General features: G+C 38.3%; 2 protein-coding genes across 9 annotated transcripts in view; both read left to right on the top strand.

The window, feature by feature from the left end:
* CCDC82 (coiled-coil domain containing 82) overlaps positions 1–21,437 on the top strand; it is a 34,532-nt gene extending 13,095 nt beyond the window's left edge. For 4 of the 7 annotated variants that reach the window (XM_053900228.1, XM_053900230.1, XM_053900229.1 and 1 more), the window contains exons 4-9: positions 3,754–3,846; positions 5,963–6,087; positions 9,460–9,630; positions 14,946–15,131; positions 19,376–19,459; positions 20,479–21,437. In XM_053900228.1, coding sequence (XP_053756203.1) covers positions 3,754–3,846; positions 5,963–6,087; positions 9,460–9,630; positions 14,946–15,131; positions 19,376–19,459 — 659 coding nt within the window. In that variant the 3' untranslated portion in view covers positions 20,479–21,437. Of the gene's footprint in view, positions 1–3,753; positions 3,847–5,962; positions 6,088–9,459; positions 9,631–14,945; positions 15,132–15,507; positions 19,460–20,478 lie in introns of those variants that run through there. The other 3 variants (XM_053900233.1, XM_019450165.2, XM_019450166.2) reach the window with 3 other exon arrangements.
* A 3,542-nt stretch (positions 21,438–24,979) lies between these two features.
* Positions 24,980–27,816, top strand: part of MAML2 (mastermind like transcriptional coactivator 2) — a 346,551-nt gene continuing 343,714 nt past the window's right edge. Inside the window, exon 1 of one of the 2 annotated variants that reach the window (XM_053900227.1) lies at positions 24,980–26,820. In XM_053900227.1, the coding sequence (XP_053756202.1) occupies positions 26,308–26,820 (513 nt within the window). In that variant the 5' untranslated portion in view covers positions 24,980–26,307. The remainder of the gene's footprint in view (positions 26,821–27,816) is intronic. The other variant, XM_053900226.1, reaches the window with a different exon arrangement.

Genomic DNA, 27,816 nt, shown 5'->3' with positions numbered 1-27,816 from the left:
AACAAAAATGTCCTACTTTGTTCTAGATGTTGTGAACAATGTAATAAGACAAAGTAAAAGAAATATAACTTTTGAAATGGAAAAGACATTACTTGAACATAATGTGATTTTATATATACATGCATACAAGCTGTAAGTTTCTGACTTATTTAGCCAGGGATATAAAAGTTAAGAGAAAGGATATGAATACATTGAGAGCAGGAGTAGATGCAGCATATATTTCCATAGTTTTCTTGTGTTCTTTTTTGCCTATTGAGGGGGACATGTTAGGGTAGAAAGAGAACTCAATTTCTTGCTCTGCCTCTGCTTTCTTACAGTAGGCTTATACTTCTATTTCAGAATAAAGTACACCAACAATCTCTGTGCTTCTACCTAGGAGAGTATTTATAAACATTCACTTGGTTCTTGAAATAAACTTAGCACTAGCAAGACCACATCCTTCTCAGCGTTGGGGGAGAAAGCAGAGTTACTGCCCAGGAATTCCCGAACAGTATCTCCCTCTATCCAGCTCTCTGATGTGCCAGGAAGCCCACTTTCCACAAATATCTAAGAGAATCTTTTGGGAATTTGCAAAAGATCTCAGAAAGATGACCAGATTCACAATGAATATGTAAAATTCAGTATTTTCTTACATGCTGTCAATAATTATTTAAAAGATCTAATAAGGGGCAATTCCATTTATAGTAGCAATTAAAATAAAGTTCCTAGGCCTAGTCTTAGGAAGAAAAGCATGACTTTATAGGTACAAGAATAAACCTTACATTGAAATAGCAAAGGAAACATGAATGAAAGGAGAGACACACCATGTTTCTGGAAAGTAATAAATAGAAGAAGAAATTATTTCTTCGGAAATTAACTTTTTGATTTAACTTTGCAAAACAGTGCTGAAGTTCACTTGGGGGAAATATATGGGAATAAATAAAATTAGACAACAAACAAAATTAGAAGGACTTCCCCCACCAGATATAAAAATTTATCATAAAATGCCAGTAAGTAAAACAGTGTAGTACTGGCATGGCAGTGACAGATCATTAAGAAAAGTACACGGTGCTGGTACAAAATCTTGGCATATATGTGAAATTAAAACATGATAAAAGATGCATGGAAAATCAACAGAATGAGCAGCATATCTTACGATTGAGTATGAGGAAATTATCCCAAGATTAAACTACCTTGGAAAAATCAAGTTATGCATAGACACAAATACTGTTGATTTTCTCCTGTATCCTTTTGCAGTTTTTTAATAGTCATAGAAGAAAATTTTAAATGATATTCCTCGGATATCCCACAGAAGCTCATCCAATATAGCGATTAAAGCACTGAAAAAAAAAAAAAAAAAAAAACAAACCCAACTCTGGAGGAGGTCTGAACTCTAATCCTGGTTCTTCCTCTATCTAGTTTTGTGACCTTGGGTACGTTATTTCATAATTGTGTCATTTTTAAAATTTTAAAATGAGAGATTTGAATTATTTCCTCCAATTTCCCATCCAAGTCTAAAATTCCGTGTTCTGAACAATAATATTATCAAACCTGACTACCACGCAGAACATCTCCCTAGGGGATAGTTGCGTGAAATCTGGAGTCAGACTGCTTGGGTTCCAGCGCTGCTTTCAACCCTCACTAGCTGTGTGATTTTAGGGAAATTTTTCATCCTCTTTGCATTTATTTCCTTAACTTTTAAAAATAAGCCAAGGGTATTGATAGTACCTCATAGACTTGTATTGAGAAGTAAAGCAATGCATGTAAGTGCATAAAACAGTGCCTGTCATTTATTTGCCCAATAAAATCTTTTTTTTCCAGTCTGAGATGCGAGGAACATAATTCCTCCACCACCCATCCATTCACTCAAACACAAGGAAATTGAGGCCTTCCTGACTCTTTTCAAGGAGATACTGATGTCCATTGGTAGAACACAGATTTTGTGGTGAGGCAAAAACTCTCGAGATGACTCTGATCCTCTGCCCTTTTTTTTACTCCCAATTCTGAAGAAATGCCATCAGGTTCTTTAAAATAAAACAGCAGTTCCCAAACTCTACAGCAAGTGAGTAATGTTAGGCATTAGTACACTCGAAGACTAATAAATTCAGTGGGGTAAAAATTTCTATTTCAATTTGATAGCTCAACTTGGGAGCACAGGGGATGAATTTGATGTTTCTTTCCTCAACATGTCTGTTAATATACCTAGAACATTTTTCCTTTAATAGAGTTTGGGAAGTACTAGATAGAGTTTAGATGCATTTTAACACTCACAAATTAAATTATGTACCAACACTATATTATATCCACAGTTTGATGAAAGTCTAGACAAAACTGAATGCTATTAAAGTATTATTTCATTTTCCAATTATCTTCTGATTTTTTAAAAAAATTCATAAATGGTTGTGATCAGTTCTTTTGTAATTTATAATTGATCATAGGCCCTCTAAAGTCTACATGCCCTTGTGTAAATTATCTGCTATAGTCGTTTAATTTTATCACTGCTTTATTTTGACCACTTTAGTATCATAATAACATGTTTTCCTTTTTAAAAATTTTTTAATGTTTATTTATTTTTGAGAGAGAGAGAAAGACAGAGCGCAAGTGGGAAAGGGCAGAGGGAGAGGGAGACAGGAATCTGAAGCAGGCTCCAGGCTCTGAGCTGTCGGCACAGAGCCCAATGAGGGGCTCAAACTCAAGAACCGTGAGATCATGACCTGAGCCAAAGTCGGATGCTTGACCGACTGAGCCACCCATACGCCCATAACATGTTTTTTTTAAAAAAGAATGCATACTAAAAATTTTTCCTGAAGTCCAGAAAAAGGGTTATACAGCCATTTTAGTAGCTAAAATACAAGCTAAAAAGTTTCTCCATGTTAAATCTTATTTTCATTTCATTTCAACAGAAAGCACGTCAAAATTCAGTCATGAATGTTAATATAGGTCTTATTTTGCTTAAGTTTATAATCAGACATCTTCCACTTTTCCTAAAATACCCTAATATTCTTTATAGGTGCCCATGGCAAATGTTCTGTGATGACCATTTGGGTCATGGAAGGGGTTATCTTTGATAGAGAATATTTCTACAGCCATAGTAAACCTGGACCCTAAAGTATTGGGAAATACAGGAACCTTCTCTTGTAGCCTGGCCCATCACAATAGATGATTCCATGGAGCACATTGGGTTAGTGGGAAGGTAGGCTTATATATTTGGTAGGAGAAAGAAAAGAGAGAACTTTTCTAAATTGATGTGGAAAATCCTAAATCTGGGACAGAGAAAGGGAAATCGAGTTTTTATAGCCATTGGAGTTCTGGGTAGGGTAATAATTTCCTGAACAATTTCATATGTAACATGTTTTAGAAAGAAGGAAAGTCAGGAGTTGCAGGTACATATTGAACAATCTACCTGTAGAAGTTTTCTCTTTTGCTCTCTCACTCTAATTATTAAGTTGATAATTAAACTTAGGTGCACAGGGGATGATTTGGGGCTTTTTTCACAACATATCTCTTAATATTTTCTGAACAGTTTTCTCTTAATAAGTTTGGAAAGTGAAGATTATTTTAAATAACAACTTGAAATTTTGGATTAGAAGCCAGTAAATCTGGAAAATGGAGGTTTGCTCAGTGACTAGAAAAGTCACCGAGGCAGCTATAAAATTAGGATGACTAAGTGATTTCTCCTATTTATAGTATTAAATTCTTAGAGAAAGGAAACTATTTTATTCAGGGAATTGTTTTATCTGTTATGTTCTAATATGTATTTAAAATTAATTTCAGATTCTTTTAGTGACCACTATACTCACTTTGAAAGAGTTGTGAAGGCTCTTCTGATCAATGCTTTAGATGAATCTTTTCTGGGAACATTGTATGGTAAGTTAATATGAGTGGAACAATTAGTATCTTTTTTTCTTTTTCCAATTTCTAAAACCCTACCAATATAATTAATATAATATAATATAATATAATATAATATAATATAATATAACATATATATATACATTTAAGCAAAACCAAGAGACCCTATTCTAAAGGCCCTCCAATTATTCCCTAGGATCAACTTAACTACACCAGAAGCCCATTCACTTCAAAAACTTGCTACTGTCTATTTGTGATATGTGGAAAGTGGAAAAGAAATATGTGATGTTCCTCTGACTTTAGAGAGTTCACAGTGACTGTGAGGATATAAGGCATAGACTCAAAACAGTAGAGTAGTTCAATACCCATGTGTTGTCTCAGCCTCTCTAAACTTGAATTTCGCCAGAAGTTATATACTGTTTTATGCTTTGTGCCTTTGCTCATACTGTTCTCTCTTAAAATATAATCCCTTTCCACCCTAGATTTTCCAGGTGAGTGTAAAATCATTTTCACTCCCTCATTTGTGCTACCCTGGTGGTACTGATGTGTGTATACTTACTGTATTGAAAATGTATTTTTGCCTTTCTCCCTTCTAAGAGTACAAGAAGAACCATGCCTTAGATATACACTTATCTCTTGCATCTAGCACATAATCTGGCAGTTAATAAAGACTATAATATGTTGTTTTGAATATCTACCTAATTGCCAAAGTGAGATTTCATTCACAGTTTATTGAACAAATACTTATAGAGTGCCTAAGGGGCAGGCATTTATTTGAGGGCTGGGGATATGGCAATGACTATGACATATAAGATTCCTGCCCTCATGTTGCTCTAATGAGACAGACAGACAATGAATGAGTAAACAAATATATAACATAATTTCAACTAGTGATTAGTTCTTGAGAAAAAATTAAGTAAGTTAAGGAGATCAAGTGATAAAGGAAAGGAAAGTATCTATTAGATTGGTCGAAGAAGGTCTCTCAAGAGGTGACTTTTTTTTTTTTTTTTTGAGAGAGAGAGAGAGAGGGTGCACGTGAGCTAGGGGCAGAGAGAGAGAATCCCAGGAAGGGCAGAGGGAGAGAGAGAGACTGGGCAGGGGGTGGGGGGGAGAGAGAGAGAAGTGGGGCTCACTCAAAGCAGGGCTCAAGCTCACCTGATGTGTTCCTCAACCTCACAAACCATTGAGATCATGACCTGAGCAGAAGTCAGATGCTTAACAACTGAGCCACCCAGGCACCCCAAGAGGTGACTTTTAAGCAGAAACCTGAATGAAGTCAAGGGGAAATAATGCATAGATCTAGCTGAGAGAACACCCAGTGCCAAGATCCTTAGGTAAAGTGAGTTTGATGTGATAGATGAATGGATAAAGAAGTGATATATATAGCCAATGGAATATTACATAGCCATAAAAAAGAATGAGATCTTGCCATTTGCAACAACATGGTTGGATCTAGAGGGTATAATGATAAGTGAAATAAGTCAGCTAGAGAAAGACAAAGACCATATGCTCTCACTTATATGTAGGATTTAAGAAACAAAACAAATGAACAAAGAAAAAAGGGACAAACAAAAAACTCTCTTAACTATAGAGAACAAACTGGTGGTTATCAGAGCGGAGGTGGGTGGGGGGTGGATAAAATAGGCAATGAGGATTAAGAGTACATTTATCATGGTGAGCACTGAGTAACGTATGGCATTGTTGAATCACTATGATGTACATCTGAAACTAATAAAACATTGTATGTTAATTTTCCTGGGATTAAGATAAAAAAAAGAGTAAGTCTGATGTAGTTAAGGAATAATTAGAAGGCCTCTGTGGTTCTTTCCTTTCCCTAACATTCTGATGGAATTGTGGTTTTTTTCTTCATTAATCTTTTTTAAATTTAAAATACCTTCTAAAACTGTGGGAAGAAATCCTTAAGTATTCAGTTATTTAAATACTTCCTAATAACGTTTCTCGACCTTGGTACTATTGGTAGTTGAAGCTGGATAATTCATTGGTGTGGGGGGGCTTAAAAATTAGATAGATAGATAGATAGATAGATAGATAGATAGATGATAGATGATAGATATTTCCTAAGGGCTAAGTGATTATTTTTTGTTGTTGTTATTGTTGTTCCCCTGAACAGATGGCACCAGACAAAAATCATATGCACAAGATATGTTGACATCTCTTCATTATTTGGATAACCGCTTTGTTCAGCCTCGTCTAGAGAGTTTAGCTTCTAGAAGCCGTTGGAAAGAGCTATATAAGGTATATAGTTTTTTATTTGTTTTTGAATTTCTGGTTGGGGGTATGGGAGTGGGAGGCCTATCGGGATTTAAATATCCAGTCAGAATGAATAATCTTCTAAATTACTGGCATTTTTTTTTTTGTTGAATAATCAGCTTATCACCTCTTCTAAAAGCTACTATTGTTTTAATTATTGTAACACTTATTATATGTATCCAGTAATTAAGTAGTCCTAAATGATGAATAACTTTAGAACATCTCAGGTCTTAGCCCATGTAAAGGCTACTATTGTTTTAATTATTGTAACACTTATTATATGTATCCAGTAATTAAGTAGTTCTAAATGATGAATAATTTTAGAACTTCTCAGGTCTTAGCCCATCTATTGAAATGAGGAGGTTATCTCATAGGATGTTAATTCTCTCTTCAGAAAAGAGAGTTCCATTGTTAAGAGAAAGAGTTAAACTTAACTGGAGGACTTTTCAAGGAGAATTAATGTGTAAATTTATACTATAAATCTTCAAGAGGGTGATGTAGAATGTAATACTTTCCAAATTTGTGTTTTACTATGAGGCTCCTTTTCATGAGCTACCTTTTATCACCTCCTTCTATCACCTGCTAGAAGAATTGATTTCCTTAACATAATTTGGGAAACAATGGCCTAGGTTGCCTTTGAAATCCTTCTCCACTTTAAGATTTTGTAATTCTACCAATTTAGGGGGAGCATCCTTTTAATGTATAAGATTTATTGCATTTCATGTTATCCCATAGATTTCTATTTTATGATCTCTAATAGTAGAGGCTATCTTACATGATTTTTACGTTTTTTTTTTTTTTTTAATCTCCCTACTTCTAACATTCTATCTCCCAATTATTAGGAAAATAGCAAGATAACAGAGATCCAAGTTCCTAACAGTCCTTTTAGAACTTAAATCATTAGCTACTCTACCTCATTTATGTCAGGAGATTTGACTTCATCCAAGGCCTGTTCAATCTTGAATTACCTGATAAATTAGCCACAGATGGTTTATTAAGGGACAGTTATGGGATTACAGAAAGAGAAGACTTCAGTTTGGAGAATGACTGAGTTTAGGGACACCATATATATATTTTTTCCTTTGGGTGAGTTTTTAATCTCTCTAAACTCTAGTCTTTTCCTCAGATACAGAAAACATTTACCTACTTTAAAAAGTAAAAGGAATATTTACTTACTTGGAAGGTAAAATACATAGCGTAGTTCTTAGAACATGGTATAAATATTGTTTTCTTTAATAGAAAAATAGCGTATATTTATTGCTCATTTAACTTGGCCAAGTAATTTGCATTCAGTGTAAAGTATCTTATTTGATCTTCAGAGCAACCCCATGAGGAAGGCACTATTATTTCCTCCATTTTATTATTTTTTTTTTAATTTTTTTTTTTTAACTTTTTTTTTATTTATTTTTGAGACAGAGAGAGACAGAGCATGAACGGGGGAGGGGCAGAGAGAGAGGGAGACACAGAATTGGAAGCAGGCTCCAGGCTCTGAGCCATCAGCCCAGAGCCTGACGCGGGGCTCGAACTCACGGACCGCGAGATCGTGACCTGAGCTGAAGTCGGCCGCTTAACCGACTGAGCCACCCAGGCGCCCCTGTTTCCTCCATTTTAAAGAAGAGAAAACCGTGACTCAGAAAAATTGAGTAACACAAGGCTATAGAGCTAGTTATTAGCTAGGCCAGTGTTCAAACCTAGAAATCATAGCTTTCTAATATTTCTCTGACTTGAAAGCCCATACCACTATGCTATATTATGCTTTACTATACTGTGGTATGTTATGCTGAATTTGGATAACCCAATGTTGAAATAATAACTCTAAGATATAAGAAAATATTAACTTACAAATGTAGAGACATAGAGGATTCAGTATGGTCTTGGTCAAAATTAGCTAAGTTATGCTGCAAAAAATAAATAATGGGACATACCAGCAATGAAAATCTTACTAGCTTACCCCAGCAAAGTTTATTTTTCAGTTATATGTCCCGTGTAAACCAGCAGGAGTGTTCCTACATATTGTAGTCACTCACAGAGCCAAGCTGCTGGAGCTTTCATCTCAAATGTGCTTCCATAAGGACCAGAGAAGCAAGAAGGGGAGGTGGTTAGCCACCTATTCCCTCAGAATGTCAGCCTGTAAGTGACACATGTCACACAAAGGGCCATGAAATATGAGAAATATTAAAAGTAAAGAAAATGCAATGTTGTTGTGAATCATACAGTGTTAGAAAGGAAACTATTACTATACTGGATATTTACTCTCAAGCTGGTAGAGAATACGAATATAGGTTAGTAACCCTGCTAATACGTTCAACTGCTAACTACGTATGTAGTTCAACTGCTAACTACGTATGTAGTTCAAACATTATGGTAAAACCTAATCTACACTACTAATTATAACAGCAGTATCTAGCACAGGCATAGAGTGTGGGCAAAAATATGCAACCACAAGTTTACAAATGCCAAATATTTCCTCAGTTTGTTAACTCATTGCTAATTCAGCTATTAGGCTGTCTATATCAATACTGGCCACCTAGCAGTTTTATGACCAACTTGTTTATTTTCATAGTACTTTATTTAGTAGGTAGCCATTCGGAGGATTAAATTATTTCCGGGGGTACCTGGGTGGCTCAGTTGGTTAAGCGTCCGACTTCAGCTCAGGTCATGATCTCACAGTTCGTGGGTTCGAGCCCCTTGTTGGACTCTTCTGCTGACAGCTCAGAGCCTGGAGCCCGCTTCATATTCTGTGTCTCCCTCACACTGTGCCCCTCCCCTGCTCATGCTCTGTCTGTCTGTCTCTCTCTCTCTCTCTCTCAAAAATAAATAAACATTAAAAAAAGAAGAAATTAAATTATTTCTGGAATATTTTGTGGGAAATATGCTATAATTTACACAATGGAGACTGTGATCTGGTTTTTCTCAATTTTCAACTAACCTAAATGAATTCATCTTTTTATTGTAGTATCCTGAATTTTTGCTGCTCAGTCTTTTCTATTTTTAACTATAATACCTCATACCTAACTAGAGATGAGAGGAGAAAAGTAAATTAGTATCTGCGAAGAATACTACTTAATAGTAACACACAAATGGGGAGGATATGAAACTAATTTTTTTTCCTAGTCTGGTTTCTTTTCATTTAATAGCCTAAATTATAAGTTATTTTTTTATTTAAAAATATCTTGTCAAATATCTACCCCATATTCTGCATAAAAATAAGAAATATCAGTGTGTTTTGCTCTTACATCCTAACCACTTACTGTGATTCCTAATATTGGTTTTAATTTGGTTAGGTTCTTTTTATGTTTTATTTTGTTGTTTTTTCCAGTCTTGTAAAGCTTCATTACATTTTTTCATTGTTTTCAGGAGCGGGTAGAAAATTATTCTAATGTAAGTATCCATTTGAAGAATCCTGAAAATTGTTGCTGTCAGGCTTGTGGACTGCATCGCCACTGCAGGTACTCGGTGCATTTATCAGGAAAGTTGTATAACACCAGGACTATGGAAACAGACGATTTCATGTCACATGATAAACAGGTATTTTTCCCTCTCATTTTGGTTTTCAGTATTTAGAAATTTTCAATACGTAAGCTTACACAAATAACCCTGTTATTTTTACAAATGGAGAAAGCACTAGGACAGAGGGAAAGAGTATAAGGAAAGAAGGTATAATTTTGAATGTGAAAAATGTCTTATATGACAAGTTTATAAATGCAAAAATATTAATGATGAGAGCTTCCTCTGGTGAGTCTGTATATCTATGAAGGGTGTGTGTGTTTGGGGGGCCCTTAGAGTTGCCTCTAAGTACTGCCAGTCAGTTATTATGATAGAAATATACTGTTAATCTAAATTCTTCTGCTACATTAGGTAGTATTATTCCTCAGTACTATTGGCGATAATTGAGCAGATCCCTCTAAATAATCCAGGTTGCAAGAATCACTTAGAAAGTTTGTATGGGGATAATGAATTCAGATTTAGTCTTTAACGTATCATTTGGCAGGTTACTATAAAAACATTTCTTTTCTCAACACAGTCAATATGCAAATCTCATTGTTTAAAAACTGATCTGTGGCTTTTTATGAGGTAAGACATGTAGAATCCTAATGAAAGTGATTTGATACTCTAAGGATCATGTTCTGTTGTATAGATCAAAACTAGTGCTGTACTTTCACTGTCTTCCCTGTCTACAGCTAATTCTAGGAAGGAAAGGGAGTTAGAAAACCATTTCTGGAGTTCTGATATTCCTGTGAAAGAGTAAAGATTCTGTATAAAATAGTTATTCAAATATCTAAAAAGTAAGAGAGATCTCATAAAATAAAAACAAAGAAAATTAATACACCAGTCACACAATGGAAGAAACATCAAAGTTAACAATTAGAACATGATTATTCTCCATCTAAAGGCATACAGTAAAACCTATCTTAAGATGCCAGTTGATAGCTCTCAAAGTAGCAAAGTATTTTTAAATCAGATGATAAAATACAGTTCTGTCATGGTTGCATTGAAACTGGCAGTTTCATGGACAATAAGATTTCTACAAAGAGCAAGGATGTGATCTATCTTTTTAGAACACTGGATAGCTACCTATAGCCAGAGTTATAACACTATACATATTCAGTGCCCACATGTTTATGCTAAGCAGAGTCATCCAGTATAAAAGCAGAGGACACAATCATGAAGTTCACTGAAGCATTAGTTATAATACAAAACAAATTTGGATATAATTCAAATCAAATATTAGAGTAGTAATTTAATAAGTTATGTATATCATACCATTTTGTGACAGAATATGATACAAGCACTAAAATAGTATTTATGAAGGTTGTGAGATCGTGCTAGGTGAAAGTGAAATAGTGAGCAGTGTACATTACTGTCCTTGAAGCTATGTAAAAATATGTATACACTTGTCTGTTTAGCTGTATGCAAACATTAAACTAGTTATTGTGTAATTTAAGATAATGTAATTAAAATTCTTTTTTTAATGTTTATTTTTGAGAAAGAGAGAGAGACAGAACACGAGTGGGGGAGGGGCAGAGAGAAAGGGAGACACAGAATCCCAAGCAGGCTCCAGGTTGAATTCACAGACCGTGAGATCATGACCTGAGCCAAAGTTGGACGCTTAACCGACCGAAACACTCAGACACCCCCATAATTAAAATTCTTTAATACTAAAATTTTCAGTAATTTTTTTCTTTAAATGGAAGAAGCACCTATTAAAATCTATTTTATATTCTACTGAACTATAGCAGCAATGCATGTATATGGAAAGGAAAGGGAAAGGAAAGGGATAGGAAGGAAGAAAATAATAAACTTGTTTTTCATCTAAGGCATTAAAGAGACTATGCCATCCCCAGACCCACCCTTAAATTATTTTGAAAACCAATTCTCCATGTTGTGTTTTTGCCCATAGTTATATAAAATTGAGACTGCTTGGGGTTAACTAGGGTCCTCTTTTAAGGTGCCAATAATGAAGGATGCATTTAATGAGTATGTTTAATAATAAAATTTTTCTCCTTACTTACCTAAGATTACCTTCTTTGAAAGACAGGATGCTTTGATGGAAAGTGGAATCGGTGGGAAAGAGTAATTTTAGTTACAGTAGTCTTGGATAGGGTACTGAGACAAAAGGCCTTGGCCCACCAAATTGTGGTGAAGTCTGGGGATATAGATGAAAAGGAAGTCACGTGAAGAAAAAGGGCAAAATCTGAGAGGCAGTTGGGAGGACCGACTGTAATCTTGAATTCATTTGAGTTTGCCCAGAATCTGTCCAGACTCCTAAAGACACTCAAGATCCAAAGGGAGAGGCAGGAATTTTGAAATAAGTGTCAGTGTGTAACATGTCCATGAAAAAAACGGACCAAAAGGAAATAGAATCCTTTGGCTCAGTCTATTGCACTAATTGTTTCTAGAGACCTAGAAACAAAAGAGAAACTTCTTCCCGTTCTTCCTCTTTTCTTGAGGATCTTTTTTCTTTCTTCTTCATACTTTCACTTCCATAAGGACCTGGCTCCTCTGTATATTAAGGAGGGCCGAGAGAAATACCTCAAAAAGCTCCCTATAATTAGCTGGATGTTACAAATGTGCATAATGCATGTTTTATTGTATCCTTGCCTTAGTTTGTTAACCAGTGGGTTTACACTTCTACATGCTGTATCTAATAAATTACAAATCAGATTCTTTCTACTGCCTTACAATTCACCATCTGCTGTTTTAGGAAAATTTGGTGACAGGTTTTTGCTCTGTTTCAAATTGTATCTTTGGATACATAGGATCCCTTAATTCACATTGATAACTGAGGTGAATCAGTTATTTTCAGATACATCAGTTTATAGAACCATGCTAACTAACCCTGAACAGTGGATTAGTAACCATTTACATGTCATTTTGCTTGTCTTCGTTGAGAACAATCATCACAGAACTTATTTCTCTATCTCTGGCCATTTTTTTTAGTATTGTCTATCTTGTTAGAATAGTGTCCTTAATATCCAGAAATGCAATTAGATAGTTAAAAGTAATCTCTAAATATGTTTCTCAACATTTAAGGTCACTGTTCTTACGGCAGAGTTTTATCTTAGTACTTTATATAAATGGACTCCAACAGTGTAAACTGTGTACAATGTACACAGAAATTCATAAGGTATAATAGGCTGTGACAATACACTAAAAACAGGTGGGGCGAAGGGAGAGGTCTACTTGCATTCTTACAGCCTATTACATACATTTACTCTTTCCTGTGAACTCCTACTAACAATGGTTTAGGCTCTTCCACAGAAAATGTGATCACATTTTATGATCACATAGTGTGAGAATATCCTAAAGGTAATTTTGGGTTTATTGATCTACGTAAGTGTAAGTAGCTGCCAAGAAGGTAGGAATTTGAAATGGAAAGAAGTAAACTATAATGTTAAATATTTTCAGTGGATATTTTTGTTTCATACAGGTAAAAGATTTTTAAATAAGGGTGTTTAAATACCTCCTCCTTCCCTCTTGCCCTAACTTAAAATTTTTATGCAGATAAATTCCTCAGTTTTATGGAAATATAAAATACAGTATGGTGGAAAGTTTTTAAAAAATTATACTATTTTTCTACTGTATTTTATCCAGAATGGCCATAGGAGACTTCACCCACATAATCTACTTTGATAACAGAAATGGAGAAACATAGGGCACCTGTAGTGGCCACTGAAACTATTGTGGTATCTTTTTTACTCAAAGTATAAAAGGACATATTGGCCAGGGAATTGTGATAGTCGATATGATTCGTTTGATGATAATGTTGAGATGAGAAGGTTACTGAGAGTAGGCAAGCAATGAACAAACCATATGTGATTGTTTATTTTTTTTTAAGTTACTTATTTATTTTGAGAGCGAGAGAAAGACCATGAGCAGTGGAGAGGCAGAAAGAGAGAGGGGAGAGAGAGGATCCCAAGCAGGCTCCGTGCCACCAGCACAGGGCTCAAACTCACAAACCGTGAGATCATGATGAACTGGAATCAAGAGTCAGATGCTTAACTGCCTGAGCCACCCAGGTGCCCTTGTGATTATTTCTAATAATCCAAAAAACAGAAAGGTTTTCAAGGAACTTGAACAGAAATCTTAACATGGTTTTCTTGAATTTTTGAGGATTTTAAGGAAGACTGTAAGATGTCCCAAATACCATTTTCACAAGATGTGCATCAAACCCGTTGCTGATCATATTTAACTTTCATTCAGTTTTAACAAACTATTCTTTATTTTATTACTATTTTTTGCCAATATACTCAGGTTATTTATTTAACTAATCACCTGTATGATCCCTTGCAGGGTGGCTTCAGGAAAACACTACAATTCTTTGTTAGATGGAATACAAGTTACATAGATCAATATTGTAACTATGCCACTTGTACTAAACTCATGAAAACACAACCCATTAGTGAATTTAGGCACAGAGACAAAGACATAACTTAACAGGGAATTCGTCTCTGTCCTCTGGTTGCTTCATGAGAATGAGATTGATCATGTAATAATGTTTTTAGTTATAATGTTATTTTGTAGTTTTCCTATTTTAGTTTTCAGTGTGTATAACGGTACATATTCCAAACGTTCTGAACGGGAAATGCTCTGGTTGGTTGATTCACAAGAAGAGTATTCTTAATCACAGAATCCTGGAAGTCCATATACACATAGAAGTTAAAATTCTTATATTTTGCTAACAGTAAAACATTAATGTGTTACAATCACATCAGAGCCACTAATTAAGGAACGAAATAGGACTAAACACAAAGTTTTTACTTTACAAAATGCTTCGGAGCAAATTATTTAGTGAAAAACTGCCAATTGGTTTGAGAGTTTGTTTCAGTTTTGCATGTTGCTTTTAAGCTAGAACATTAGTCTAATCCAGGTATTTCTAATTCAGTAACCGTGTCCGTGGGGTCTATTTTCTTGCTTTGGGTGTGCCTGTTCTTCTGCCTTAACAAGCCATTTTTCTCCTCAAACTTGTCTAGCTCTGGTTTTTAAAGACTTAGTTCAAGCATCACCTACTCGAGGACCCCTCTCCTCTCTGGATTGGGTTAATTGTCCCTCCTTTGTACCTCGGTAGCGTCTCTTGCACAGCATTTGACACATTGTTTTGTAATCAAATGCATGTCCGGTGCTTAGCCCAATACTTGAAGAAACATAGCACATGTTCAGTTTTTCTTAACTAAGTTGTATAAGAGAAGGTGAGTGAATCATTGTACAAACATTTTGAAAATTAATAATGCATTTATTAAATTTTGCTGTTAAAGAAAAATCTCAAAACTAGAAAGGCTGTGTAATCATTACTATATGTCTGACTTCATATGTCAGGTAATAATGTTTATTCCTTGATTTAGGTGTTTACTGTTGGCAGAATTTGTGCTGATCGTACCAGAATTTATCACAAACTGAAACATTTTAAGTTCAAGCTGTACCAGGAATGCTGCTCCATTGCAAAGACAGAAGAAGTTGAGGATGAACAGGTTAAAGAAACAGTGGAAAGAATTTTCAATCAGTCAAAAGAAAGTGGCTGGATTAAGGAGGTAAGGTGAATATAGAAGAATCATTTCATTCATAGATTCTGGAGCCTAATTATGATCAGCAAAATGATGCAAATGATTAGAAGACAGTGAAATTTAAAAGAGAATCTCTCCTTTCCCCCCGTCTTTGTATTTTCTCTTCTTCCACCCATTCCTTTCATGCTTATCATTGTCCAACCCTGAACAGGTGCCCTGATGATCTAAGCATTCCTTCAGCGCATCAGATAAATTGAAATCAGCGATAATACTGTCCTGTAATGAAGGACCTCTGTCCTTTCACTTTTATATATATGGTATCCCTTACATATATATTAAGTCCCTGTATTTTCTTTGACGAAGTGTAGGACTCACCTCTGCTTGTCTGCTTCCTATTCTTTAGAACAGTTCTTGTGACCCGAGAGTGAAGAAACACCTGGTGCCAATCTGAGGAAAGGATCTCGGCTGCCAGTTCTAATACCACCCACATCCTCTTCTTGAGGACATGGGCTGAGCAGTGAGCACTGTAACTGAAGATCAAGGGGAATGCAGAGGTTTCAGGCCACGGCACTGATTTTGATTCCCCCAAATCCTGCTGATCACTAAGTTTGATATCAGGGATAAAGTGGGGGTTTTGAAGAGTGCACTGGATTCCTGAAGATCTGCTGGCAGCTCAGAAGCTCTGGTCTGCTCACAGAGCTTTTAGAATTGTTTATGGTACTTGGAAAGAATGCTATTATGATTGCAGTCTTCTAAAACAAGTGTAGTTACGTGAACATATAAGAGAAAACATATAGCAGATTTTCAGGCAACTCAGATCAACAGTATATTTAATCTTAAAAAAAAAAAAAAAAAAAAAAAAGCCTGACTTGAGATCTGTTGCCTGGGTTATTTATATCATAGGGGAATTTGTAAAAGAGGAAAATAAAAAAAGAAGAGAGCTTAGTGAATAAACTTATGAGCAAAGGGAAAGAAAAAGAGAACAACAAACAGGAACTTGTTAGGACACGTCATATTCTGCAGAGGTGTCCCAGTCTGGAGAGTGACATCAAGACTGGTTTCCCTTCTGAGGATTATCTTCCCATCACAGCCACACCACCCAGTGGATCTCTCTGCCTGCCCCCCACATCTTGACCCTTCTGTAGTCTTTTCTCTCATTTTACTCTCCTCAGCTTTTTATCTTTTACTTTGCTTCAGCTTCTCTCCCAGTGCTTTCCTCCCTGTCCTCCTCTGTGCTTTTCAGTTTGCCTTAGGGAGAAGCCACCACTTAGCCAGTAAGTCCCATCTTCATTTTCCATGATGACCTGAAATTCTTACGTGCTTTCACTGGTGCATTTAAGTGTTGCCAACGCTCTCATGGAGTTGAAAAACCTTTTGGGACACCACATTTTTTAAAGAATTGTGTGCCAGGTGTAGAAAAATCACTATGCATGTATTATATATATTATATATAATAATAGTATATGTGGGGAAGAACATTAAATTTCTTGCAGAGAATAAACCAAAAGCATTTCCAGATCATGTACCTTAAAGTTTAACAAGGTTTCTAACAGAAGGGACCTGGAATAAGAAAAAAATATTCTTGGGAAGAGAAAACCCAAGTGTCCTCTTATGCTTAAAGAAAAACACTTAGCATTGGGCATTTCAGGTATTTCAAGATCATGCATGTTTAGGACAACATGCACGTTTTGTTTTTCACATAAAATACCACAGAGCTTCATTTTCTTTCTGAGATCCCTCCTCCTTTAAAAATATTTGTCCACACGTTTTCTCAAAAGATTTCCTAGAAACTACAGTTTAGAGCCGATATAAACCCATACGCAGCGTTTTGTGCTGGGATTACCTTTCAGAGCTCCTCAAGCACTCTGACGTTTCTCAGCACCACCCCACCTACCCCTGGGAGTGCGCGTGTCCCGCGTGGCCGCACTGCATTGCTCATGACACACGCCTTTCTCTTTGGCTGCCATCCTATGGCCCCAGCCACCCGCACCCTTTCCAGTGCCAGGGCTCAGCGCCACTTGAACGGCCAGATCTGTGGCTCTTTTTGCTCTTACCTCCCACTGATTATGTCAACCCCTTCTTTTACCTCACACAAACGATTTGGTCTTGTCTTTCCTCCCAGCTCACGTTGCACACCTTGCTTTTTCCTTATCTGCCCCTTCCTCCTCCACCTCAGGATATTTCTGCATTTCTTCCCAAAGACCTGCCAACTAGACTGACTTCTTGTTCCTCCTCCTACCAGTTGAACTAAGATGACCTGTTTTTAATCTAGGATGACATTAAAGGGTAGGAGGAACCTGAGTGTGAAGAAAATAATGAATGGGGAGCGCCTGGATGGCTCAGTCAGTTAAGCATCTGACTCTGGATCTTAAGGCTCAGGTCTTGATCTCATGGTTTTGAGTTCAAGCCCCACATCAGGCTCTGCACTGAGTGTGAAGATTACTTAAAAAAGGGAAAAAAAAGAAAAAGATGCATGATAAGAAAATTATAATAAAACCAAAACATATAATAAATATAATAAAAGTAATTGTCTGATTCTAAATTACACTTGAAGAACATACTGTCATATGCCACTGGCAAAATTCTAACAAATGTTTCTCATTAAGAAAGTGCACGTGATGATGGGGTTTCCAGAGAAGTTGAAGATAGGGTTGTTGGGATAGGGTGGTGAAAACAGGAACATCAGGAAAGGGGAGAATGTATTTCAATAATACTATCAAGTCTCAGTTTTGTGGTATGAAAAGTTTAAATCTATTACATAAAGATTGTTACATAACAAAGAATTTTAAATAACGATTTGATATCTCACCCCTTTCTGAAACTCTTCTTATGTGGTCTCTTCTCTTTCCCCCCTTTTAAACTTGTTTCCTGTTCTTTTTCTTTCTCTCCTTAAACTGGTGTTTCTCAAATCAAGGCCCTAACTACCTATGTCAGAATCACCTAGAAGTTCGTAGAAAATGTGTAGTTCCTGGCCTCCCTGCAGAACTACTGAATGAGACTCCTTGAGGGTGTTAAACACCCAGTATTTAACAAGTTAGGTGATTCTTGAGCAAATTAAAGATTGAGGGCCACTATTTAAAGGTACTTGTTGCAGGGCACCTGGGTGGCTCAGTCAGTTGAGCATCCAAATTTGACTCAGGTCATGATCTCACGGTGGTAGTCTGTTAGTTCAAGCCCTGCATGGGGCTCACTGCTGTCAGCATGGAGCCAGCTTTGGATCCTCTGTTCCCCTCCTCTCTGCCCGTCAGTCCCCCGCTCACACTCTCTCTCTCTCTCTCTCTCAAATAAATAAACCTTTAAAAAAAGAAAAAGTACATGTTGTTCCACGTTCCATTCTCGGCCCCTGTAAGTTCTCTGACTTGGCAAACCTATTCCTTTCTTCATGTCTAACTGGTGTTTCTGACCAGAGGATCCCAACCTCCTCCTTTTGTGTTCTGACCTCTTTCTCACACTCCATTCCCACAGTTCACATGTTTTAATCAGTAGGTCAATCTGGCACCTCAAAGGGGTTAATATAATAAGATCCAAACTCTCCACATTTTTAGTAAAAAAGAATGGTGGAACCAGAATCTTTAGGTGGAGAGAACGGCCAGGCAATACTGTCTTCTCTCTGAATTTCACTTTTCCATAGGAAGGCTTTCTTTTTTCTAACTAAAGCTGCACCCCCCCAACCTTTAAATCTCAGAAATAGCATACTATAATGATTAAAATCATGGATTTAAATATTTTCCAGCAGTAGAATTTGGAGGCAAGTTACTTTATTTCTCTAAGTTGCCTCTTCACTAAAATAGGAATTAAAACAACAAAGATAGAGTTTTGATCATGGATATTAAAAGATCAACACATTTTAAGCGTTTAGTATTGGACCTAACAATTAGTAAGTGATCAATTAATGTCAACTATTATTAGTAATAAAAGCAAGAAGTTTTCCCTCCTTCATGCAGTATGGCTGGGATTGCAATTTTCCAAAAGAAATTTAATAAGAGAAAAAATATATGAAGATAATATAAAAAGCATAAAAACAATCAAACTTTTAATGTACAGGTTTCTAATTCTAGAATACTTTACTCCTATCTAATAGAACCTACCTGAATACTAGGTCAAGAGAATCCCTAAGTAGTCCAAAGGTTATTTCCAACCTCCCCACCCCCCCACCCCGTTCTTTTCTTCATTCTTTCCAGAGAAGGTGATCCAGTCAGAGGTCTTGAGGGGGAAAAGGTTTCCTAGCCCTTTCTAGAAGGAAAACACACTTCTTCTTTATCTTTCCATAGTTTCCTACCACCACAAAAGTCAGGTCATCGGGATCCTCTCTCTCTTCATTGGGAATGGAACCAGAGTTCATAAGAAACCATTAGGTCAGTTAATTCTCCTCAGTTGAAGTCAGTATTTTGAACGCTATTGTGAGATTTCTAAATCATCCTGACCCCTCTCTTATCTTGCCCCACCCTGGGTCTTAGCTCTTCATCTTCATTGCTATCACTGGAATTTGGGACCTCATTACCTAACTTATTACAAGACACTAGTAACTAATTGCTATACTATTCTAGAATGGCTGTTTTACCATTTTTCTTAAAACACACGTCAGATCAGGTCAATCTCCTACCGTATAACCTTTAGCAGGGTCACATTGCCTGTCACATTATTGCTAAACTCCTTCAGCTAGCATTTCATACATTTTATTCTCTGACCACAAACTCTTTGGTTCAGTCTTCTCTTTCTGTTCCCCTACAAAACCTCAAATTATAGTTAAATTCCATAAAATCTTGTCTTCTCACTGTTGCATGGACTGTTGTCTGCTACAGAAAACTCTCCCCAGCAAATCTTTGCCTATCGAATCCTTTTTCCCAGGACAGCTCAAGTGATTCCCTTTCCTGATCACTTCAACTAACCATGGCTACTCTTCTGACCCTTCCTAACAGTGTCTATATACTTTGTCATGGCACCAGTGCCATGTACTGGTGTTGTATTGTACACGTAGTATTGGTGTACTCCCAGTGAACTCTGGTCTGTTTAGGATCAGGGAAAGAGATTATTTTTGTACCTAGACAGTCATGAGAAAGTATTCAATATATGTTATGTGTTCAAACAATTTTTGTTAAGTTATTGAAGTTGTTATACTTCTATAAATATGATCATAGAAAAATTATATTTTATAAGAACATTATGAGATCAATAATAATGTTCAGTTTGATCTCTTTCTGCTCCTTTATGAGTTAGAAATGCTTATTTGCAATTGTGTCCCTGTTTATAATGAGATTTTTGCTCATGATTATCATGAAATGAACATGTTCCTGTTTGTCTCTGTAGATTGAAAAGGCCTACCTTATCTTCTTTGCTTTGAGTAAAATAACTAGCTTTTTTATTGTATACACAGAAATATGGTCAACTTCAAGAATATCTAAATTTGGCGGATTACTTTCAAGATGAGAAGTTTGACTGAATTGTAACACATTTCCTTCAGAGAAGATTTTATAAATTCCTGTAAATGTGAAGATCATGAGTCTTATTTCTCTGTATCATGTGACATTTTTTATAAATTTTATGTGTATTTTCATGGCAAATATCTTGTTTAAAACATATGTTCATCTTAATTTCCATGAAATGGCACTCACAGTCGAATAAAAGTTTTATCTGCTGTACATAGAAAACATAAGCCTAATAATTTTTAAGTAAGTGTATTTTAAAGTTACAAAACAATGCCTTTATAACAGATGATCATCAAGTGAATGAGCTGTTCATGTTCTGTCACCTTAGTAGACAAATACCGTATTTTAAAAATGAATTTAGATCAACACTTACGTGTATTTATTATTGAATCCCTGCCCAGATCTGTTGATTATCCTTTCCAGTATTAAATGATCTGCACTGATATATTGTTCACTGCTATCATCTACACCACAGGGCCATGGAAGAAACCCAATGTTTCATTCAGTTCAATCCCCTCACCTCAGAAGCAGACTATAGTTTACCCATTCCAAGTAAAGGAACGCTTTTCTCCTTTTCTAAAGTCTCCTTTGGAAATAGATCTCAGGCCGCCAGAGTCTTTCAACCCTCACATTCAGGAATAATTTCATGGTGTGTTTTTTCATGCTTCATAATGTTCTTTATATTTTTTATTCAATTTTGTCTACATGCTAATGATTAAGATGTATTTTATTTGTTTTTATCCATAACTTTTCCCATATATGTATTTATGTTAGGATCTGAAGATCTCAGAGAGACAAATTCAGCCAAAAATAGTTTAAAAGCATATTTTGGCATCTGCATTGCTTTGCACATTTAAATTTTCTCATAATATAATAAAGTAAAATGGTTTCATAGTGATCAAACGGACCCTGTCTATTCTGTATCTTTAATTCTTAAAAGTAGTGTCACAGTAGGATCTATGTTAATGTGGAATTTTAGATACTTGTTTCTGACCTCCTCAAGTGTTGACTAAACCTGGCTTCATTTACTATGTGGCTCATGCATGGAGTTCAGGGTATGTGCATACACTAAAAAAACTACATCGTATTAAGTCCTTACATAGACAGATTACTTAATATTTTCTGCAGTGAATTCTCTGAAAGTATCCCTATTGTTACTGTAAGCAAAACTAATAGAAAAAGCTCACAAAGTGCTGAGAATACTGATGCTGATGTTTCATGTGAGGAGTGCACACCTTTTTGAAAAGGGTGAAATAGATATTTCAGTCACATATCTCAATTCTTACTTCTCTGGCATACGGAAATAATCCTTAACTAAAATGAGGCCACAGTTGAAAGTTGAAGATGCAGTGACAGTGCCCAGAAAGAAGCAAGGCAGAATTGGAGGAAAAGTAATAGTCAAGTTGGAAGGATCGTGAATGACTGGTAAAAAGGAAGGCCAAGGAAAATGAGAGAATTCTCTGTGAAGTGTCTCTAATGACCCTGGAAGCATCACTTCTCATATGTGACACTACAGACAAGTTTGAGACCGCTCTGAAGAGTGAGCGTTCCTTCCACCGGTAGAGTTTTAAAAATTAATTTATGTATCATTTTAAGTACCATTGTTTAACTTGTAAAAATTAAGGCATCATTGATTAGAGGGACTCAAGAGGGCAGCTGACCCCGTTCCTAGGCAAGGCATCTTGTTGGCGGGAAGAGTTTTCCCTGTTGGAACAGCATTGTGACTGTCGATCAGGACATGTAAGAAGTAGCTTTGCTAATGTCTGAGGCTACTGCAAATGAGCAAGCTTCTTCAGTGGGTGTCTGAAGAATACAAGAAGCTCTTAGGTCTATGGTAACACTAAAAGAATGGCAGAGGGACAGGCTGTTCGGAAACGAGAACGAGCATGGATTCGGGAGCCAAAAGCAAGTGGTCCATAAGAAAATGCTGAAAATGTTGAAAAAACTGAATAACCTTTACAGGTGTTAGGACATAATTATGGTATCATCTCATCATAACCATCTATATCATCGATTTGACATAACACTAAAAAATAGTTTATACACTTAAAATCCCACATGTCTGTGAACTTTTTAGATCTGGGCATTTATTACTGTAGCGTTAGGTGCTTTAGTGTTAGGCAGACATGGTTAGTTGAGATGATGAGGAAGACAGAAACGGACAAGAAAAGGAAAGTAACACTTGAGAGGAAAGGAAAGTAATACTTGAAAGAATTCATATTTGCTACACAGAAGCGTTAGGGTTTTAAGAGAGAACAGTACCATAAACAGGGAAAAATAAATACTTTATTGGCAGTTTGATGTAGTTGACCGTGTTTTCTCACTTGTCTGCTCTTGTACTGAGATGAATAGTTGTATTCAATCCTCGCTTCTCGAAAGGATTATAGGACTGGCTTGGACTCTAGCAAGGTGAGTAGAGTGTGACTGCAGCTCTGCTACGTTGAGGCACAAAGCCCAGTGGTTAAAAAAGCATAGGTTTGAAATCAGCCTTGAACTAGAGTCCTGCACTGTGACCTCTAAATCACATGAACTGGAACGAGTAGTTTGATTTCTGTGATCCTCAGTTTCCTCATTTATACATGAGGTTAGTAATACTTACCTTCCAAGTTTGTTTCTGGATTAAGGGAGATCTGTGTGAAGTGCTGTGCCTGAGACAGTGATTGTAAATAAACAGTGACTGATGTGAATGGAAATGAGGATGTGCATGATAATGATTTCAGCTTGAAATTAAATGGCTGCGAAGGACAAATGTATACAAAAGACACTCCAAAAAAAGTGACTTACACCACTGAATACAGTATGAAAATCTATTAAATTCTTGCTTGGCAAGTTTTTAATTTCTGTCCCTGTCCAGCATGGAAATCAGTTTATATCAGTAAGGAAGAGCAGATTTGACTAAGGACTCTGTGTTACTTACTAATGAAAATCAACGCTACTGCATGACTGTCAAGTGAACCGTAAATTTTAAATTTAAATATTACATTTTCTCTTTTATCAAGTATCATTGCTGAATATAAAGTACCCATAGCAATAGAAGATAATGTCTAATGAATACGGCTTTTTAGAAATCAAATATAAAACGATCAAAACTCCTTCGATTTTTAATGACACCTCATGAGAGAGTGCTCCATCAAATTTGCACTCCTAACAAAAGTATATCTCTGCCTATCTCTTCACAAGTAATGAGGAACCTAGCCTTAGAAGGGACAGATAGAAGTATATTCCAATGAAAAGAAAAAAAAAAGTTATATTCCATCAGAGTATACTTGTCCCCAGTTCCAACAAACATTCCAGAATTTGTGAAAATAAAATGGACTGAAGTAGGCCAGCCTGTTGGGAACTAAACTGTAAATAATCCATTCTTAAAAATGATTGCATTGATGTTACCTATTCATTTCTATCCATAGCTCAGTTTGGAGCTGGACCGTCTTCCTGAGATGTGAGAGTTGGTTTAGATTAATGAAGTCCCATTGATCGAGACCTCAAATTCGAACGACTTCCAAGTTAGGACACACAGCATGTTTATGGTCCTGAGTAGCCCAATATTGTGCTCACTTGAATTTATTCTCCATAGCTGATAATGACAAGCAGAATCCAATATACACTTTTGAGAACTTAAAGGCAGGATCACACGGAGATGAGGGGACAACAGTCTGTGTAAGAGATGTATTTGGTTCATGTTACTAAACTTCTTGAAACTCCACTGCTGCATATTGATTTTCCTCTTTGTATATGTAAACCAGACAGCCATGGAAATCTCAGGTCTTGCAGTTGTCAGAGGTCACCTTGTATTTTCAAAGAAAACCTTTTATTATTTTTTTCCCCCTAGAACTGGTATTGGTGATTTCATCATCCTAAAATATTTTATTTCTCCCTACTGGTTTACTTGTAATCACCCAGGTTGACTTACCCAGAGACACACAAAACAGGCAGGCAGGTAAGACAAACACGCGCCTGCCCCTGTGGAGCTAGCGGTGTGATTTCCTCTGCACCCCTCCCTCCTCCCTCTCCCAACCCGCACACACTCACATGTCTTCCTTATTATACTAATGAACATTTCCTCGGTACTCACCCAGCTCTCACTAGGGTGCTCAGTGGTGTCATTTACAACATATTGAAAAATGAAAACGATATCCTCAGGGGGGCGTAATGTAGGTCTGAAAGGGAAAATACATTCCCTGGCCGGGAATTTCTTAAACATTTAGAGCTGGTGAAGTAGTTGTGTGGAGGTTGGGGAATTTCCCCAGCCTTCCCCACTTAGCCAAGTCAGGCTGAGCTAAGTGAGCCCTACCGAGACGCGCGGGCTTTGGGATTTACCTCTTCAGCCACTGGGAGGCCCTCTGCGTTCCCCTTTCCCCGGTGCCTGGCTGCAATTACTCGTGCAGTGGCACCAGCCTTCCACCAGGGAGCCGCGGATCAGCTCTCCCGCCCGCCCCCTCCCCCCCGCCCCCATCTGCAGCTTGCTGGCTCTCTCTTTCTCCCTCTCTGTCTCACTCTCTCTCTTTCTCTCCCTCTCCTATCGGAGCACAATGAAAGCCTGTGTATCGCCGTGACTCCGGGCAGTGGAGCCAGTGTCAGCAAAGCGGCTAACAACAGACGGGAAAGAGAAAGGAAAATACAAGCTACTTTTTTTTTTTTTTTTTTTCCATCTATAAAGCGGAGCAATACAAGAGATAGAACCACATTGCTTATTGCGAGTCCAGACCCTCAGATCCACTGGCCGGGGATGGAATGTACAAAAGTGGACAGAAAAGTGGCTGGACATGACTCGGTGCAATTTGCTGGAAGTTTGTAAGTTTGACCATCGTTTGTAAATTACTCTCGGAAGAGTTTGTCTCTCTTGATACTGTGTTAGAATAGAGCCGGGGGTGAGGAAGCGTAAGCGGGAAAGAAAAAAATGTGTTGAAGGATCTCTCTCAGTGGCTAGCGACTTCAGACTGCTTTCATTTAAGGCTAGGAAACCTTAGAGGGAATGAGGATTTTACCGGTGATTGGATTAGCCGAAGAAAAAAGCATGGTCCAAAAGTCCAACTACTGACATTGTTAACAATTGAAAAGCGATCTCCCTCTTTGGGGAGAAGACAACATCCTACAGTACCCCAAAGAGGAGAAAACACCGGAGCAAAGGGAAAGGGAGGAAAAATTAAAAGCCAAAAGACAGTCTGTCTTGATTTTGTGTACATTCTGTACATTGACTTCGAAAATTTTCTGAAACAGCACTTTTTTTCCAACCCGAGGAAAAGTAAAGGCTGCAGGTTACATAGACGTGGTAGAGATGTGTTTCTCTGCAGAAACATCCCCATAAAAATTTTTGTGAAACAACTAGGTGAGGGGGAGTCCAGCTCTCTATTAATACCTCTCTCAATTCCCTTTGCTGTCTGTCTCTGTCTCTGGCTTGACAATCCCTGAATTCTTGCTCTAACCCCCAGATTGTGTGTTTACAAAGTGCCTAGTGGCTCTTGTCAGCGTGGTGGTGGGGGGGAACCCCCCCACCAACTCGGTCCAACTTCTCAAGAGCTGTCAAGTGCAATTAGAGTAAGTTGATAAGGGTTTGTTTCCAGCTAAGCCTCTGCGATTGGTTTCTATTCTGTCTCCTCACCCTCTTTTTACTAACTCCCCTCCCCCACACCTCCACTGCTCCCCCCCAACCTCTGAAGACCTCTATTCATGTGGCCCTGAACACTGAGCTCACATTGTCAAAAACAGATTTGCCTGCAGTAGCCAGCACTAGCCTCCTTCCACCTCACCATCCCAGAGGCAGCATTGTGTCCAGTAACATGGGGGACACAGCGCCCCCACAGGCCCCCACAGGAGGGCTAGGGGGGGCCCCTGGGGCGGGGCTCCTTGGAGGGGGCTCAGTCACCCCGAGAGTGCACAGTGCTATCGTGGAGCGCCTCCGGGCTCGGATCGCCGTCTGCCGCCAGCACCACCTGAGCTGTGAAGGACGCTATGAACGTGGTAGGGCTGAGAGCTCAGACCGGGAAAGAGAGAGCACCTTGCAGCTCCTGAGCCTGGTACAGCATGGCCAGGGGGCAAGGAAGGCTGGCAAACATGCCAAGGCCACTGCCACGGCTGCCACCACGGCGGCCCCTCCACCGCCCCCTGCTGCCCCTCCTACAGCCTCTCAAGCGGCGGCGACAGCGGCCCCACCGCCCCCACCAGACTATCACCATCACCACCAGCAGCACCTGCTCAACAGTAGCAATAATGGTGGCGGTGGTGGGATCGACGGGGAGCAGCAGTCACAGGCTCCAGCCCCTGGGGACCAGAGGAACTCAGCCCTCATTGCGGTAAGGCAACTGGTTTTCTCGTGATTCTGGCTGTGGTGCGGTGGCCTGTTGTGAGGGTAGAGCGCGCCTTGGCCTGCTGTGGAGTGGACAGCAGTGAAAAGGGCCCAGGCGTTACCTAACTGCCTCCAAGGCCTTTGGGTATGCAGTTCGTAGTCTTACGCATCAAGTTCTGCTGGTGCTCATTCATGGGTCTTCCTGCACTTGCAGGGTATTTCTAAAGCGGTTAAAATCCTGGGTTTCCCACAGGCTCTCTGGAGTCCAGAGGTGGCTCCAACGCTGGCAAGACCTGAGTGGGCCACTGAGGAAGGCCCCGTCTCACAGACCCTCCTGCTTGGCCAGCCAGCTCTGATTAAGCCCAACAGGCCATTCTTCAGCCTGATGTTCATCAAAGCTTTTTCCTTCTTTTCCGATTTCCCCTTCCCTCTTTGAAGTGGCCCCTTCTTGGGTTAAGAGAACATGAGTGGCGATCTAGTCCAACACAGAGAGGTTGCGTGAAGTGTCCCCTCAGTCAAAAGTCAAACTTGGGGGAAACATCCCGAAGACTAGTGAGGCTTCTTCCCTGATTTCCTACAGACTCCCCACTGCCTGCAGCCACACTCCGATCAGGTAGTGCCAGCTGGCGGCATTCATTAAAGGGGGCAGCCCGAAGGGGCTATTTACATGCTGTCATCCCAGGAAGTACCTTGTCTTCAGCTGCTCCTGGTGACAGCACCTCAAACCTGAAAGTTCTGATTAAGTTTCTGGCTGGAAGTTCTTCCTCAGAGGCACAGACACACCCCATCCCAGAGGGAGTATCCCTTGAATCATTGGCCCTTGGTGCCCGTCCTGGTCAGGTGACTGCCTGCCGTGTGCCGGCTTCCCCTGTAGCTGCTGGGCCAGTGGCCTCTGGGTAGAAGGTGGAGCCCTGCCCTGCCCTGCAGCCCTGCAGGCTTCCTCCATTTCTGAGGTCTGTGGGGCCCTTGAAGTTCAGTGTCCGCTCCCAGCGCAGCTCTGGTT

Source organism: Panthera pardus, unplaced genomic scaffold (genome assembly GCF_024362965.1).
Source record: "Panthera pardus isolate Hobbes unplaced genomic scaffold, ASM2436296v1 HiC_scaffold_12, whole genome shotgun sequence".
Classification (NCBI taxonomy): domain Eukaryota; kingdom Metazoa; phylum Chordata; class Mammalia; order Carnivora; family Felidae; genus Panthera; species Panthera pardus.
The sequence above is the reverse complement of the archived record's forward strand: the minus strand, read 5'-3'. Positions and strand labels throughout refer to the sequence as shown.